This window comes from Bufo gargarizans, chromosome 10, assembly GCF_014858855.1.
Source record: "Bufo gargarizans isolate SCDJY-AF-19 chromosome 10, ASM1485885v1, whole genome shotgun sequence".
Taxonomy (NCBI): Eukaryota; Metazoa; Chordata; class Amphibia; order Anura; family Bufonidae; genus Bufo; species Bufo gargarizans.
This window is the reverse complement of record NC_058089.1, coordinates 120,323,429-120,341,038: the sequence shown is the minus strand read 5'-3', so window position 1 is coordinate 120,341,038 and position 17,610 is coordinate 120,323,429. Positions and strand designations below refer to the sequence as shown.

The 17,610-nt window shown below is 43.2% G+C and overlaps 1 protein-coding gene across 1 annotated transcript in view; it reads left to right on the top strand.

The window, feature by feature from the left end:
• Positions 1-17,610, top strand: part of CDH13 (cadherin 13) — a 258,261-nt gene that overhangs the window by 161,487 nt on the left and 79,164 nt on the right. The window contains exon 5 of the mRNA XM_044270012.1: positions 11,549-11,802. Coding sequence (XP_044125947.1) covers positions 11,549-11,802 — 254 coding nt within the window. The remainder of the gene's footprint in view (positions 1-11,548; positions 11,803-17,610) is intronic.

The window sequence follows — 17,610 nt, the reverse complement described above, 5'->3', positions numbered from 1 at the left end:
ACAGTCCATTGTCATAAATTTAGGCCCAGCACTAGTGTTGAGCGGCATGTCCCATATTCGAATTCGCGAAATTTTGTGAATATTCGAAAGAATATTCGTAAAATATTCGCGATTATTCAAATTCGTTATTATTTCGCATATGCGATAATTCGAATTTTCGCATCGCATAATACATATGCTATGCAAAATTCACATGTGCGCTAATGAAATCGCCTTACGAAGATTCGCAACTCAATTCAATCACTAATGTATGAATGCAATGCCCTTTGCCTCTGTTCTGGGACAAGTGTAGATATTCGCATGTGCGCTAATAAAATCGCCTTACGAAGATTCACACCTCAATCACTTTCTAGGGAATGTGAGACTTTTGGGAATCAATCGAGATACAGTGGGGGGTGATGACAGTAGTTGACAGAGTACAGATCAATGTAATCTGTAAGGTGGAAAGTAAAATAAAAAATACGAATATTCGTAAATCGAATTTTACGAAGTTCTACGTATTCGCGAATATGGTGCTATACTATATGAATGCACAGGCCTTTGCCTCTCTGTTCTGGGGACAAGTGTAGATATTTGCATTTGCGTTAATAAAATCGCCTTACGAAGATTCGCAGCTCAATTCAATCACTAATGTATGAATGCAAAGCCCTTTGCCTCTGTTCTGGGACAAGTGTAGATATTCGCATGTGCGCTAATAAAATCGCCTTACGAAGATTCGCAACTCAATTCACTAATGTATGAATGCAAAGCCCTTTGCCTCTGTTCTGGGACGTGCCGATATTCGCATGTGCGCTAATAAAATCGCCTTACGAAGATTCGCAACTCAATTCACTAATGTATGAATGCAAAGCCCTTTGCCTCTGTTCTGGGACGTGCCGATATTCGCATGTGCGCTAATAAAATCGCCTTACGAAGATTCGCGCCTCAATCACTTTCTAGGCAATGTGAGTAAGATCTGAGCTGTTGGACCTTTGGGAAACAATCAATTATATGTGTACTGTAATTTTGTGGGGGGGGGGAAAAAAACAAAAAACGAATATTCGTTTTTACGAATATATAGCACTATATTCGAAATATTCGCGAAATCGCGAAGTTGCGATATTCGCGAAAAAAATTTGCTTTTCGAATATTCGCGCTCAACACTACCCAGCACCCAGGCAGAGGAGAGAGGTCCCGTAACAGACAATCTGGCTTCATGTCAGCAGAGAATCAGTCTTCATATCATAGCAGAGAATCAGGCTTCACGTCACCCACCACTGTAAGAGTCCATTTTCATAAATTTAGGCCCAGCACACAGGCAGAGGAGAGAGGTCCCGTAACAGAGGATCTGGCTTCATGTCAGCAGAGAATCAGTCTTCATATCATAGCAGAGAATCAGGCTTCACGTCACCCACCACTGTAAGAGTCCATTTTCATAAATTTAGGCCCCGGCACCCAGACAGAGGAGAGGTTCATTCAACTTTGGGTAGCCTCGCAATATAATGGTAAAATGAAAATAAAAATAGGATTGAATGAGGAAGTGCCCTGGAGTCCAATAATATATGGTTAAGGGGAGGTAGTTAATGTCTAATCTGGACAAGGGACGGACAGATCCTGTGGGATCCATGCCTGGTTCATTTTATGAACGTCAGCTTGTCCACATTGGCTGTAGACAGGCGGCTGCGTTTGTCTGTAATGACGCCCCCTGCCGTGCTGAATACACGTTCAGACAAAACGCTGGCCGCCGGGCAGGCCAGCACCTCCAAGGCATAAAAGGCTAGCTCTGGCCACGTGGACAAATTAGAGACCCAGAAGTTGAATGGGGCCGAACCATCAGTCAGTACGTGGAGGGGTGTGCACATGTACTGTTCCACCATGTTAGTGAAATGTTGCCTCCTGCTAACACGTTGCGTATCAGGTGGTGGTGCAGTTAGCTGTGGCGTGTTGACAAAAGTTTTCCACATCTCTGCCATGCTAACCCTGCCCTCAGAGGAGCTGGCCGTGACACAGCTGCCTTGGCGACCTCTTGCTCCTCCTCTGCCTTGGCCTTGGGCTTCCACTTGTTCCCCTGTGACATTTGGGAATGCTCTCAGTAGCGCGTCTACCAACGTGCGCTTGTACTCGCGCATCTTCCTATCACGCTCCAGTGCAGGAAGTAAGGTGGGCACATTGTCTTTGTAGCGTGGATCCAGCAGGGTGGCAACCCAGTAGTCCGCACAGGTTAAAATGTGGGCAACTCTGCTGTCGTTGCGCAGGCACTGCAGCATGTAGTCGCTCATGTGTGCCAGGCTGCCCAGGGGTAAGGACAAGCTGTCCTCTGTGGGAGGCGTATCGTCATCGTCCTGCCTTTCCCCCCAGCCACGCACCAGTGATGGACCCGAGCTGCGTTGGGTGCCACCCCGCTGTGACCATGCTTCATCCTCATCCTCCTCCACCTCCTCCTCATCCTCGTCCTCCTCGTCCTCCAGTAGTGGGCCCTGGCTGGCCACATTTGTACCTGGCCTCTGCTGTTGCCAAAAACCTCCCTCTGAGTCACTTCGAAGAGACTGGCCTGAAAGTGCTAAAAATGACCCCTCTTCCTCCTCCTCCTCCTCCTCCTCCTGGGCCACCTCCTCTTCCATCATCGCCCTAAGTGTTTTCTCAAGGAGACATAGAAGTGGTATTGTAACGCTGATAACGGTGTCATCGCCACTGGCCATGTTGGTGGAGTACTCGAAACAGCGCAACAGGGCACACAGGTCTCGCATGGAGGCCCAGTCATTGGTGGTGAAGTGGTGCTGTTCTGTAGTGCGACTGACCCGTGCGTGCTGCAGCTGAAACTCCACTATGGCCTGCTGCTGCTCGCACAGTCTGTCCAGCATGTGCAAGGTGGAGTTCCACCTGGTGGGCACGTCGCATATGAGGCGGTGAGCGGGAAGGCCGAAGTTACGCTGTAGCGCAGACAGGCGAGCAGCAGCAGGATGTGAACGCCGGAAGCGCGAACAGACGGCCCGCACTTTATGCAGCAGCTCTGACATGTCGGGGTAGTTGTGAATGAACTTCTGCACCACCAAATTCAGCACATGCGCCAAGCAAGGGATGTGCGTCAAATTGGCTAGTCCCAGAGCTGCAACGAGATTTCGCCCATTATCACACACCACCAGGCCGGGCTTGAGGCTCACCGGCAGCAACCACTCGTCGGTCTGTTGTTCTATACCCCGCCACAACTCCTGTGCGGTGTGGGGCCTGTCCCCCAAACATATGAGTTTCAGAATGGCCTGCTGACGTTTACCCCGGGCTGTGCTGAAGTTGGTGGTGAAGGTGTGTGGCTGACTGGATGAGCAGGTGGAAGAAGAGGAGGAGGAAGCCGAGAAGGAGGAGGTGGCAACAGGAGGCAAAGAATGTTGCCCTGCGATCCTTGGCGGCGGAAGGACGTGCGCCAAACAGCTCTCCGCCTGGGGCCCAGCTGCCACTACATTTACCCAGTGTGCAGTTAGGGAGATATAGCGTCCCTGGCCGTGCTTACTGGTCCACGTATCTGTGGTTAGGTGGACCTTGCTACAGATGGCGTTGCGCAGTGCACACTTGATTTTATCGGATACTTGGTTGTGCAGGGAAGGCACGGCTCTCTTGGAGAAGTAGTGCCGGCTGGGAACAACATACTGTGGGACAGCAAGCGACATGAGCTGTTTGAAGCTGTCTGTGTCCACCAGCCTAAATGACAGCATTTCATAGGCCAGTAGTTTAGAAATGCTGGCATTCAGGGCCAGGGATCGAGGGTGGCTAGGTGGGAATTTACGCTTTCTATCAAATGTTTGTGAGATGGAGAGCTGAACGCTGGCGTGTGACATGGTTGAGACGCTTGGTGACGGAGGTGGTGGTGGTGGTGTTGGTGGTACATCCCCTGTTTGCTGGGCGGCAGGTGCCAACGTTCCTCCAGAGGCGGAGGAAGAGGCCGAGGCGGCAGCAGCAGAATAGGCCGAGGCGGCAGCAGCAGAAGAGGTAGCAGGGGGAGCCTGAGTGACTTCCTTGGTTTTAAGGTGTTTACTCCACTGCAGTTCATGCTTTGCATGCAGGTGCCTGGTCATGCAGGTTGTGCTAAGGTTCAGAACGTTAATGCCTCGCTTCAGGCTCTGATGGCACAGCGTGCAAACCACTCGGGTCTTGTCGTCAGCACATTGTTTGAAGAAGTGCCATGCCAGGGAACTCCTTGAAGCTGCCTTTGGGGTGCTCGGTCCCAGATGGCGGCGGTCAGTAGCAGGCGGAGTCTCTTGGCGGCGGGTGTTCTGCTTTTGCCCACTGCTCCCTCTTTTGCTACGCTGTTGGCTCGGTCTCACCACTGCCTCTTCCTCCGAACTGTGAAAGTCAGTGGCACGACCTTCATTCCATGTGGGGTCTAGGACCTCATCGTCCCCTGCATCGTCTTCCACCCAGTCTTGATCCCTGACCTCCTGTTCAGTTTGCACACTGCAGAAAGACGCAGCAGTTGGCACCTGTGTTTCGTCATCATCAGAGACATGCTGAGGTGGTATTCCCATGTCCTCATCATCAGGAAACATAAGTGGTTGTGCGTCAGTGCATTCTATGTCTTTCACCGCTGGGGAAGGGCTAGGTGGATGCCCTTGGGAAACCCTGCCAGCGGAGTCTTCAAACAGCATAAGAGACTGCTGCATAACTTGAGGCTGAGACAGTTTCCCTGGTATGCATGGGGGTGATGTGACAGACTGATGGGGTTGGTTTTCAGGCGCCATCTGTGCGCTTTCTGCAGAAGACTGGGTGGGAGATAATGTGAACGTGCTGGATCCACTGTCGGCCACCCAATTGACTAATGCCTGTACCTGCTCAGGCCTTACCATCCTTAGAACGGCATTGGGCCCCACCATATATCGCTGTAAATTCTGGCGGCTACTGGGACCTGAGGTAGTTGGTACACTAGGACGTGTGGATGTGGCAGAACGGCCACGTCCTCTCCCAGCACCAGAGGGTCCACTAACACCACCACGACCATGTCCACGTCCGCGTCCCTTACTAGATGTTTTTCTCATTGTTATGGTTCACCACAACAACAAATATATTATTTGGCCCAATGTATTGTATTCAAATTCAGCGGGATATAAATTTGAGGCCTAGTATTTAGGCGCTGGGTGACCGGTATGGATTTAGTGACAGAATTAGACTTGGAAATGCACAGAAGCGTGTGTGTGAAGTTATTCTGAATGACCCTATGTGCACCTTGAATATTATATACCCTTTTAGGGATAGATTTCAAATAGCTCTGATATAGCAGAAACCACTAAATTATGAAATTGCTAAATTGGGAATTGTATTTCAACCCAGAACAAGAAATGTGCTTGAACGGACACTAAATAACTCGCCCAGCTACAGCACTAGGGACAGATTTAGCTGGATATAAATTTGAGGCCTAACGAAAATAGAATTATGGCGTCACTCAATATCGGGCAACAATCAGACAACAGCATAGATCTGAAAATATTATTTTATATTCGCACTTGTTGCGTAAAAATCACCATAAAAATCACAATAAAATACAGTAAAATTGCAATAAAATTATAATATATAACCATATGAAGACATATAGAGCGTGATCCCTTCTAAAAACGCTAATTAGTCTATCCGGCTTTGATGTGCGGTTTTCCTGATAGCCACCAGGGTAAAAGCAAGGGAAGAGTTGCGTTGTAGAAAAGTCACAATGAGTTTTTTGTATTAGTACAATATTGTTTGGGAGTTTTAAATGTACTTTACCGTTTGGGAAGTATTGGCACCATCTGCTAGGAGATAAAATCATTGGATCCATACTTAATAATAAACCACAGATTACCTACACTAGGGCCTCAAATTTGGGATTGAAGGTAGCGCCCTCTATAAAAAACACAAAAAATAAAGAATCCGGGATGCAGAAACAAAACTGGTTATCCTTCAAGGGTTTTTATAGATGTGGACGGTGCTCCAATTGCAGAATTACTTCGTTCCCAAAAAAGACTTTGAAGGTAAGCTCGACTCAAAATTCTTTTTCTCTGGAGATTAGAGAGGGCTTAACATGTGATTCGACAAACGTGATTTATCTGATTGAGTGCCCATGTCAAAAACAGTACATTGGACGCACGAAACGTACTCTAAAGAAAAGGATATCAGAACACGTAAATAATATAAAGAAAGGATACGAATTACACTCCTTATCCAAACATTATAGGGACCATCATAGAAGTGATCCATCTAGCCTAATATACATGGCAATAGAAAAAGTAGAACATCCGTGGAGAGGAGGAAACCATATCCTCAGAATGTCTAGGAATGAATCAAAGAGGATTTTCGAGTTTGATTCACTCATCCCAAGGGGTCTAAATGCAGACATGGAACTTTTTGGATTTCTATAGGGGGATGTTGGTCTGTCATGAATGAGACATCTGGCGTCTGGCCGTGTTACTGGCACCCAGATCTCCCCTTCCTGGCAGGCTCGCATCCCTATCCACAACATAAATAGTATATATACGAAAAAGAAACACGAAAAGTACTTCCCCTCATCATCTTCGACTTAAACTTTGAATTTTATTAAATTTTATTAAATTTTATCAAATTTTAGAAAAAACGCACCAAAAACGCACCGAAACCGCAGGTGCGTTTTTGGGTCAGTTTGAAGTTTTGGATGAGGATATATAATGTTGAGACCGTTTAAGCGAAAAATAATGAAAAATACCCATTTATTTCAATTTAATATTTCAATTTAATAAAACATAGGTCTCCATTTATCTATGGGGGATGTAAGATGATCATCCCATATGGAGAATTGAGACTTCATTCTCGATACATTAGTTCACCATCATCGGTTTTTGGATATTGTCCTGGTTAATATATAAAGTTTTTATAAATTTTTATGTCATATTATAAACGCATTGGAATCGTAGGTGCGTTTTTGGTGAATTGGACTATATTACCAGTACACTTAAAGCGTTTAATTTATATTTTTATTCATATTTTTTATTATTGTTAATTCAAATTAAAGCTGCAGATTTTAATCAAGGTAAAAGCAATTGAAAAGATATATATTACCAATGTTAAGGACATATGGATCTGTATTACATCATATTTTGAGCATTTGAGTTTATAATTGGATCCCTATAAGATGAAAATCCATATCCGGATCTTCCATGCCCCTCACTGTCCCAGCATGCAATTGACCAATTAAGGACGATATAAAAATGACCTCTCAAACTCATTGTCTGTACCACTGAGGAAGGGGCTGCTGTACCCCGAAACGCGTTTGGTTTGCAGACAGTGAGGGACAAGAAAAGAAAGCATTTAACATCTATGATCGGATACTGAACAGATTTGAAAACCCCGCCTGGAATCGGAAGTCACGTGACCTATCCAGCAGTACCACGTGGGACGCCACAAGCAGGTCCTGGAAGGCCAAAGTAACAAAGACTATCGCTAAAACAGCCGGGTGTTTTAATCTAAAGAGATCGGACTTACATTTCCACGCAGCTCATAGAGCGACTGCATCTCACAGGAAATCCAACCTACAAGAGCGGTAAAGTACATTTAAAACTCCCAAACAATATTGTACTAATACAAAAAACTCATTGTGACTTTTCTACAACGCAACTCTTCCCTTGCTTTTACCCTGGTGGCTATCAGGAAAACCGCACATCAAAGCCGGATAGACTAATTAGCGTTTTTAGAAGGGATCACGCTCTATATGTCTTCATATGGTTATATATTATAATTTTATTGCAATTTTACTGTATTTTATTGTGATTTTTATGGTGATTTTTACGCAACAAGTGCGAATATAAAATAATATTTTCAGATCTATGCTGTTGTCTGATTGTTGCCCGATATTGAGTGACGCCATAATTCTATTTTCGTTAACTGCATTTTATCAGCAATAGGGAGTGCTGTGTGGTAGAGCACCTATTCCATAGGTAAACAGTGAGTGAGCCGCCAAATCCTTTGCTATTTAAATTTGAGGCCTAGTATTTAGGCGCTGCGTGACAGGTATGGGTTTAGTGACAGAATTAGACTTGGAAATACACAGTAGCGGGTGTGTGTGAAGTTATTCTGAATGACCCAATGTGCACCTTGAATATTATATACCCTTTTAGGGATAGATTTCAAATAGCTCTGATATAGCAGAAACCACTAAATTATGAAATTGCTAAATTGGGAATTGTATTTCAACCCAGAACAAGAAATGTGCTTGAACGGACACTAAATAACTCGCCCAGCTACAGCACTAAGGACAGATTTAGCGGGATATAAATTTGAGGCCTAGTATTTAGGCGCTGGGTGACCGGTATGGATTTAGTGACAGAATTAGACTGGGATATGGCCAAAAAATAAACAGACTATTGCTAGTTAAATGCACTTGGTGTGACAGCTTCACCCTGATGTAGGCTTTAGCCAAAAAACAACCACACCATTGAGGGTTAAATGCACTTGGTGACAGGCGCAGCTTGCCCCTGATTTAGTATATGGCCAAAAAATGAACAGACTATTGCTGGTTAAATGCACTTGGTGTGACAGCTTCACCCTGATGTAGGCTTTAGCCAAAAAACAACCACACCATTGAGGGTTAAATGCACTTGGTCGCAGCTTGTGCTGGCGCACCACAAGACACAAAATGGCCGCCGATCACCCCAGAAAAATGAGACTGACAAACGGTCTGTGCAGCCTAAAAACAGTGAGCAATTGAGGATCAGCAGCTCAATGATCCACAGCTGCAGATCGATCAGTTAATCAAGTCCTTTGGAGGAGTTAATCTGCCTAATCTCGCCCTACTGTCGCAGCCGCAACCTCTCCCTACGCTAATCAGAGCAGAGTGACGGGCGGCGCTATGTGACTCCAGCTTAAATAGAGGCTGGGTCACATGGTGCTCTGGCCAATCACAGCCATGCCAATAGTAGGCATGGCTGTGATGGCCTCTTGGGGCAAGTAGTATGACGCTTGTTGATTGGCTGCTTTGCAGCCTTTCAAAAAGCGCCAAGAAAGCGTCACAAAAGCGCGAAGAAAGCGACGAACACCGAACCCGAACCCGGACTTTTACGAAAATGTCCGGGTTCGGGTCCGTGTCACGGACACCCCAAAATTCGGTACGAACCCGAACTATACAGTTCGAGTTCGCTCATCCCTACTCAGGATCAGTACAGAAGAAGTAATGTATGTACACAGTGACTCCACCAGTAGAATAGTGAGTGCAGCTCTGGAGTATAATACAGGATGTAACTCAGGATCAGTACAGGATAAGTAATGTATGTAATCAGTGACTGCACAGCAGAATAGTGAGTGCAGCTCTGGAATATAATACAGGATGTAACTCAGGATCAGTACAGGATAAGTAATGTATGTAATCAGTGACTGCACAGCAGAATAGTGAGTGTAGCTCTGCAGTACAATACAGGATGTAACTCAGGATCAGTACAGGATAAGTAATGTAATGTATGTACACAGTGACTGCACCAGCAGAATAGTGAGTGCAGCTCTGGAGTATAATACAGGATGTAACTCAGGATCAGTACAGGATAAGTAATGTATGTACACAGTGATTGCACCAGCAGAATAGTGAGCGCAGCTCTGGAGTATAATACAGGATGTAACTCAGGATCAGTACAGGATAAGTAATGTATGTACACAGTGACTCCACCAGCAGAATAGTGAGTGCAGCTCTGGAGTATAATACAGGATGTAACTCAGGATCAGTACAGGACAAGTAATGTATGTACACAGTGACTCCACCAGCAGAATAGTGAGCACAGCTCTGGAGTATAATGCAAACAGTCATCCAGGATCAATAATGTGTTTCTAAAGGGACTTAACTTTTATGTAAATTATGTTTAGAGATAAACTGTAAAACTTTGCCCAAAGGCAGACTACATACTATATAAGAGTTATGCAACCCTGTCTTTTCTGCAAGTTTCCAGTTAAAAAAAAAATTAAGTAAAATAAAACTTTTAAAGCAAAGTGTTCCCTGAAGATGACAGGATAGTCTTGGTGATGAATGACTACAAAGTCTCTAGTTATGAATGTATGAATGCATGTCTTTTACATCCATCTTTCCAAATCAGACAGTGTTTTGTATTTAGCCTAAGCTGTGTGATACAGGAGCCCCCGCCTGCTGGTCTAGAGCTGTAGGATCATGCCGCCCGCAGCCCCCTCGGCTATGACACTGACAAACAGCAGTGCATTAAAAACGGGACTTGTTCCATTGACAGATTATGCAAAATATGTGAAAATTCCCAGCTTTCATTGAAAGCTCATTCATTTTTAATAAAGCTTTGTTTGTATTTGTCCTACAAGCTGGGATAAAAATGATCCGGTATATTGCTGCTCATGCACAGTTCTGCGCTATAATCGGTGCAATATTGAGTTAGGTTTTCATAAATGTGAAGGACGAACACAAATCAGGCACATGATACAATCTTCGAAGTGTGGCTCGTGGACCTAACAGCATCTATCAACCTTGGGATTTTTTACAAACTGGAGATGATTTCTCGCAGGCAAGAATTTTGTGGAAAGGTCCAATCAGCATTGTTATAAAGAGCTGTAAAAGAGCAGTGAGAAATACTCTAGTCCTTTACATGCAGGGGTGTGATTGTGGGAGAGCAGAGGTTACTGTTACGCCTTGTACCGGAGCCTGAGGGGAACCAGAGGTACTTCTTCCCCATATGAGAAGATCAGTATAATACATGATGTGATCTTTAGGGTAGGAATGAGCAAATCGATTCAGCTCATTAGCAAGAGTTCTTCACCTGTGAGGTGCTGTCCCCACAGATGAAGAAGCACCCACCTGCCTGCTAACCGACAGGGACAGATGTCTTGGGAATCTTGAGTATATTGGAGCCTTCATTCTGGAGCTCATGCTGATGTAGCTTTATGGTATAGGTCAAAGATGTATAAGAAGATAGGGGTTGTCTCATCTTAGACATAAGTGGCATGTCTCTAAGATATGTCAGAAATGTGCGGCTCTCACCTCAGGGAACCTCGAAAGTGAATGCCCTGCACTCTTTTTCTCTGTGAGTTCCAAAAATATCCAGAAGCCCCATAGAAATTAATTAGGGGGTACTCTCCTCTTACTTTAGGGATCTCGTTCTGGGACCTGCACCTATCTGACATTGGTGGCCTATCCTAGCTATATGCCACTAATGTCTAAGATGAGATGAGACAACCCATTTAAAGCCCCATTCCTCTACAAAAATTTCCATTTATCCATCTAATAAAGACTCAAGCTGTATTCATCATGCAACATTTTCTTATTTCTATCCCCTCGTTCACTCAACTGTCCTCCCAACTTATTCCGGGACTGGGAGCCACGGTCCCTAATTGCTTTGGATTCTTGGGTCCTAGGAGGAATCTCCCTGGCCAGTTCTCTTCCAGTCATCTATATGAATTGTTGTCTGTGACCATGCCAGTTAGATCTGTTAGAAGCCATGACCAGACAGGAAGTGATGCAATTTGATTGACAGGTACAGTCAAGATGACATCACCTAGACCAGAAGGGAAAGTGCAGACATATTATATAATACGTTGTTTATAATGCATAACTAAAATAATGGTTTTTTTTTCTGAATTGCAGCCATTGGACTGTGAAATTCTGGCATTTCACACTCTGATGATCAAAGTTGAGAATGAAGATCCTCTCATCCCAGACATTGGTTATGGAGCAAGCTCTACAGCCACAGTTCAGATCAATGTGATCGATGTGAATGAGGGTCCAGTTTTTCAGCCTGATCCAATGAAAGTGTCAACACAAGAAAACATTCCCATTGGATCTATGTTGTTTACAGTAAGCGCCACCGATCCAGACACTCTCCAGCACCAAACTATACGGTAAGTTCACATTAGAAGTATCTGGATCTAGTTTTGAGCTATCATCAGTATGGTCAAGGATGGACCATACCATTTTGCTGTATGAGAGTATCAAAAATGGTACCTTTCTTAGGATCCCATTTGTCTTAATGAGATTATGATTATTTATACTGTAATGCACTTATCAGTTCTTGCCAGCTAGTTATTTTCTCTAGAGAATGTCACCTTGAGGCAATTGAGAAGCCTGAAGAACCAAATCGAAGGTTTCTACTTGGGTCTTCAAGATCCTCAAACCAGTCCCTTATATTTTGTTTGCCTCCATACAAGTTGATGCTGTTCATTTAATTCTCAAGTATAATTTTGTTATCTCAAAGCCAAGAATTTCTCATAAGATGCAGAAGATGAGATGAAGCTTTGGTCTGGTCATTTAGTGTAAGATCCAGTTGGGAGAATTTGCTAAATTTGGCCGGTATTTTACAGTACTTTCAGTTTGTATGCCATCCATTGTTTTGTCAATTCAAGCTTTTACAAAAATCCTACTCAACAGTTGTAATATTCACTTGTTTGATTGGAGGACTTGGTTATAGGTATCTCCTAGGGGTCAAATGATCATGGAGTACTTGATGGTACACATGAGCATTTGGTTCTCTATACCTCTGACTTGTTTGGACCATGGAGGTCAACTTCTACTAGACCTGTGATGTAGGCTCTTTTGACATGTTTAGTGTTGGAATTTTTTGGGCATTCTCTTTCAAACAGATAGAATGTAAGTTTGGTTTAGAGTCAGACCCATTGTTGTTGTGGGTCGCAGTTGTCAAAAATAGCGAGGCCAAGACCAGCAAAACATATTTGTGTTTGGACAAAATGCGGGAGATAGAGATTATTTATGGTCATTTTTTTACATGTTCTTCTAACAATTGATCTCAAACAAAATATATTTTGGTGGTGGCACCACTGTGGTCTTGGTTGACTTTCATACACCACCTACGGTAACTCATGTGGTCCAGGTATTTGTCCTTTGCCAAGGACAAGGCTGATTACCATGATAAACCTTCTTATACAAAATATCTCTGAGACCATTGATTTGGCTGAATGATCATTTCTTGTAGAAACTCGTGGAGACTCATGAGCGGGAGTGGCAAGGGTTGATAAAGTAGTGACTTTATCACTTTTTTGTATTGTTTTTTGTATTTATTGTAGTGTTTTTGTATGCCACTATAACCCTTTAAATTAATGGTGTTATCCTTTGATTAATGTAAAAAATGAAAATCAGACATTACATGAAAATATCTTACAAAGCTAGAACCTGTTCCTCATATGGATCCAGAGCTCTACCCATTCATCGCTTTAGTTGCTAGATTTTCTTCAATCTGGCAGCTCAGGGGTGTATCCTGTAACTGTCACAGCTTCTAAGAGTAGCTAGAGGTGGTAGGAGGATGAAACTAAGCTTGCGTGACCACCTTAGTGAGGTGGACAGAGAGATGAGAAAAAGAACAAACAGCAGGTGGTGCTATACAAAAAAAAAGCATTTTATTGAAAAACTCAATTGACAATGACGTGCAATTACAAAAGTATTCAGATCCAGGTGCTGGTTTGAAAAATGTAGAATGTTTCTGTGTGATCAACCCCTTTAAATGATTGTTCAGACATCCCCTTTAAGTTTGAGGTGGACAGAATAATTATAATATGTCATGGATGAATTTGATTAAATCTTTGAAATTTTCGAGTCTGTGCATGCCAATTCTTTTTTGTTTGATCATTTAGATTTCGATTTTTATTTTTTAAGCAATGTGATATTTATAAAGCTTGGGATTTTTTTATATTAAATAAATCACAGAGTCTTCGGTAAATATTTCATGTAACTTCTGTCTTATAAAATTGGTTTTAAAAATATCTGCTGTCAGAAAGCTTGGCCATATAGATTGAATTTTTCAGGTTTCTTTGGGGACTTGAGCATGTTATTAAGCGCTACTGTATACATATATTTAAGAATAAAAAAAATCTATTAAAAAGCTAATTTAGTGACTTACAATTATTATTCCCTAATCTAAGACTCGGGAGGGAGATTGTCAGGTTCATTATTATAATTTTTTAATCCCCCTGCATTAACGTTTCTGTCACATAGACTCGTAATCTATTATTCTGCAGCTCTGTAATGAACCTGTGTAGAGAACAACTCCACAAAACCCCTTTTATTCATTTGTGAATACGACAAAGCGAAACAATGTATCTTCTGTGACGAAACCATAGACAAGAACACTAACACATTATTAAAGGGGCACAATCCTGGAGATTTCTGGAGTAAATGAGACCATGTCCTAGATGTATTGATATCAACCCTTTAGTATTACAGAGCTAAATACAGTTCTTGCACAAAGTAAAGCATAATAATCGCTATGATCTGTTACTCGGGGGCGTATACTGAGCAGGAAGAGCCCATTATAAATGTAATAATGGGGGTGGTCCTCTTCCTAGTAAATACATGAATTTCCAGCCATTTTTAAGCAGCAGCAGTGGGTTTCTTTTTATGTTCATAATTTATGGTTTATTATCCTTAATTAAAAACTAATGTGAATTACAATAAATCTTTTTGTAATTTGGCCCTAGGTATTTTAATTTTATTTTATTATGATTTGATTATTAATATTTCTCCTGTGCTAAATCATTTTTAACTCCAGATTGTTTCATGTGCATAACATTGAATCTACTTATGTGAATGCGCAGTGACAGGTGTACTCTGTGTTGAACACTACAAATGGCTACCACTGCAAAAATCCGTCGCTGAATGCCGAAACCTCCGTAATTATAATTTTTTTTAAGTGATTTTGTATTGTAAAACTAATAATCCTCTATATGCTACTAACTTACCAATCTAAAAAAAAATGGCAAAAATGGGTGTAATTGTCAGGGTCCCTCAGGTGACTGATCTCAGGAAATCAAGGAGATTGGCTAAGCGTGGAGGAATCTAACAGCCTCCTTGATTTCTCTTGATTCAGTATTGATATGGTTAATGACCACTTCTCTTTTCTCAGCTGTTGCTCAGTGGTCATCACTTCTACCCTTTATAGTCTCACCCCACTCTTCTGACTATGCGGTTGATAGCTTAATTTGGGTTTGGCTGAGCTGGTGTGAGATCCTCTGTGGTGTTCCTGTTCTTCCATCTCTACAGAAGTGTCGCGTTTGTTTGTATTTGTTATATTCCCTGTTGTTGTATCTGGGCCTGAGACAGAGACTTCCATTCGTCCATCTGGGGAGGTCTGGGTTGTCTCTGGTCCTATACTTATTTTAGGGCATTATAGGGAAAACAGGGACTAGGTATCCTGCATATGAATATTCTTACCTTCAAGGTCTATTCATATTGATAGGTAGTCAGGACCCGGATTAGGGTTGTCTAGGAGGTGACCTGTTTCTTCCCTAGTTTCCAGGTCCAGTTACTGTTCTCCTTCCCTCCTGTGTTCAGTGTGGAGTGCCCCATCCCCCCCCCCCCCCACTGATCGTGACAGTAATCTAGTGATTAGCCAAACGTCTTTGGAAGAAATGACGTATATCAGTGGATTTCATCCTATAACTCTGTTCTTCCCTATTTTACTACTCTCATTTTCTCACTGTCCAATATTCCTAAATGCCTCTTTGACACTTTCCATGCCCTCCTCACTCCTAAAGTGCAGGCAACTGTAACAGATCTCACTAATGAAGACCTGGCCATCTACTTCAAAGACAACATCATCTGTCAGATAATCATCTCACAGTCTACTAGTCCCATCATTCCCCTTTCTGCCCACACCTCTGCATGCTCACTCTTATCATTTGACCCTGTAACAGAGGAAAGGCTCTCCAGGCTCCTCTATTCCTCTCGCCCCACTACTGGCCTCAGTGACCCTATTCCCTCACACCTAATCTTGTCCCACTCCCCGGAAGTCACTACTTAACAAACCAAAATATTCAACCTCTCACAACCTCAAAATGGGTTAAAATGATAAAAGAAGCATTACTCACCTCACTGGTTCCCCACTGGACTATTCCTCCTGGTTTCTCTCAACACACAGTAGGTGGTCACATGGCTGTTGCCTGCATAAGCCAGTAATGGGCTGAGTGGACACTTCCACCATTTTACAGGGGCAAAGAATGCGAGACCAGACAAGGTTTGCAAAGGAAGCATCGGGCGATCAGTAAGGTGAATATTGCTTCTTCAAACTGTTTGTAGCCTATTCTTAACCCATTTTAAATACCAAACAATGCCTTTAAGGTGACAACAGGACTTTTTATGCACTGGGTATATTCATCTCCCAAAAGTTAGGCTTTCAGTTTTTTTAAGTTTATGCTCCAGTTTGATATACAGTACAGACCAAAAGTTTGGACACACCTTCTCATTCAAAGAGTTTTCTTTATTTTCATGACTATGAAAATTGTAGATTCACACTCAAGGCATCAAAACTATGAATTAACACATGTGGAATTATATACATAACAAAAAAGTGTGAAACAACTGAAAATATGTCATATTCTAGGTTCTTCAAAGTAGCCACCTTTTGCTTTGATTACTGCTTTGCACACTCTTGGCATTCTCTTGATGAGCTTCAAGAGGTAGTCACCTGAAATGGTTTTCACTTCACAGGTGTGCCCTGTCAGGTTTAATAAGTGGGATTTCTTGCCTTATAAATGGGGTTGGGACCATCAGTTGCGTTGTGGAGAAGTCAGGTGGATACACAGCTGATAGTCCTACTGAATAGACTGTTAGAATTTGTATTATGGCAAGAAAAAAGCAGCTAAGTAGAGAAAAACTAGTGGCCATCAATACTTTAAGAAATGAAGGTCAGTCAGTCCGAAAAATTGGGAAAACTTTGAAAGTGTCCCCAAGTGCAGTCACAAAAACCATCAAGCGCTACAAAGAAACTGGCTTACATGCGGACCGCCCCAGGAAAGGAAGACCAAGAGTCGCCTCTGCTGCGGAGGATAAGTTCATCCGAGTCACCAGCCTCAGAAATCACAGGTTAACAGCAGCTCAGATTAGAGACCAGGTCAATGCCACACAGAGTTCTAGCAGCAGACACATCTCTAGAACAACTGGTAAGAGGAGACTGTGTGAATCAGGCCTTCATGGTAGAATATCTGCTAGGAAACCACTGCTAAGGACAGGCAACAAGCAGAAGAGACTTGTTTGGGCTAAAGAACACAAGGAATGGACATTATACCAGTGGAAATCTGTGCTTTGGTCTGATGAGTCCAAATTTGAGATCTTTGGTTCCAACCACCGTGTCTTTGTGCTACGCAGAAAAGGTGAACGGATGGACTCTACATGCCTGGTTCCCACCGTGAAGCATGGAGGAGGAGGTGTGATGGTGTGGGGGGGCTTTGCTGGTGACACTGTTGGGGATTTATTCTAAATTGAAGGCATACTGAACCAGCATGGCTACCACAGCATCTTGCAGCGGCATGCTATTCCATCCGGTTTGCGTCTAGTTGGACCATCATTTATTTTTCAACAGAACAATGACCCCAAACACACCTCCAGGCTGTGTAAGGGCTATTTGACCATGAAGGAGAGTGATGGGGTGCTGCGCCAGATCACCTGGCCTCCACAGTCACCGGACCTGAACCCAATCAAGATGGTTTGGGGTGAGCTGGACCGCAGAGTGAAGGCAAAAGGGCCAACAAGTGCTAAGCATCTCTGGGAACTCCTTCAAGACTGTTGGGAGGCCATTTCAGGTGACTACCTCTTGAAGCTCACTAAGAGAATGCCAAGAGTGTGCAAAGCAGTAATCAAAGCAAAAGGTGGCTACTTTGAAGAACCTAGAATATGACATATTTTCAGTTGTTTCACACTTTTTT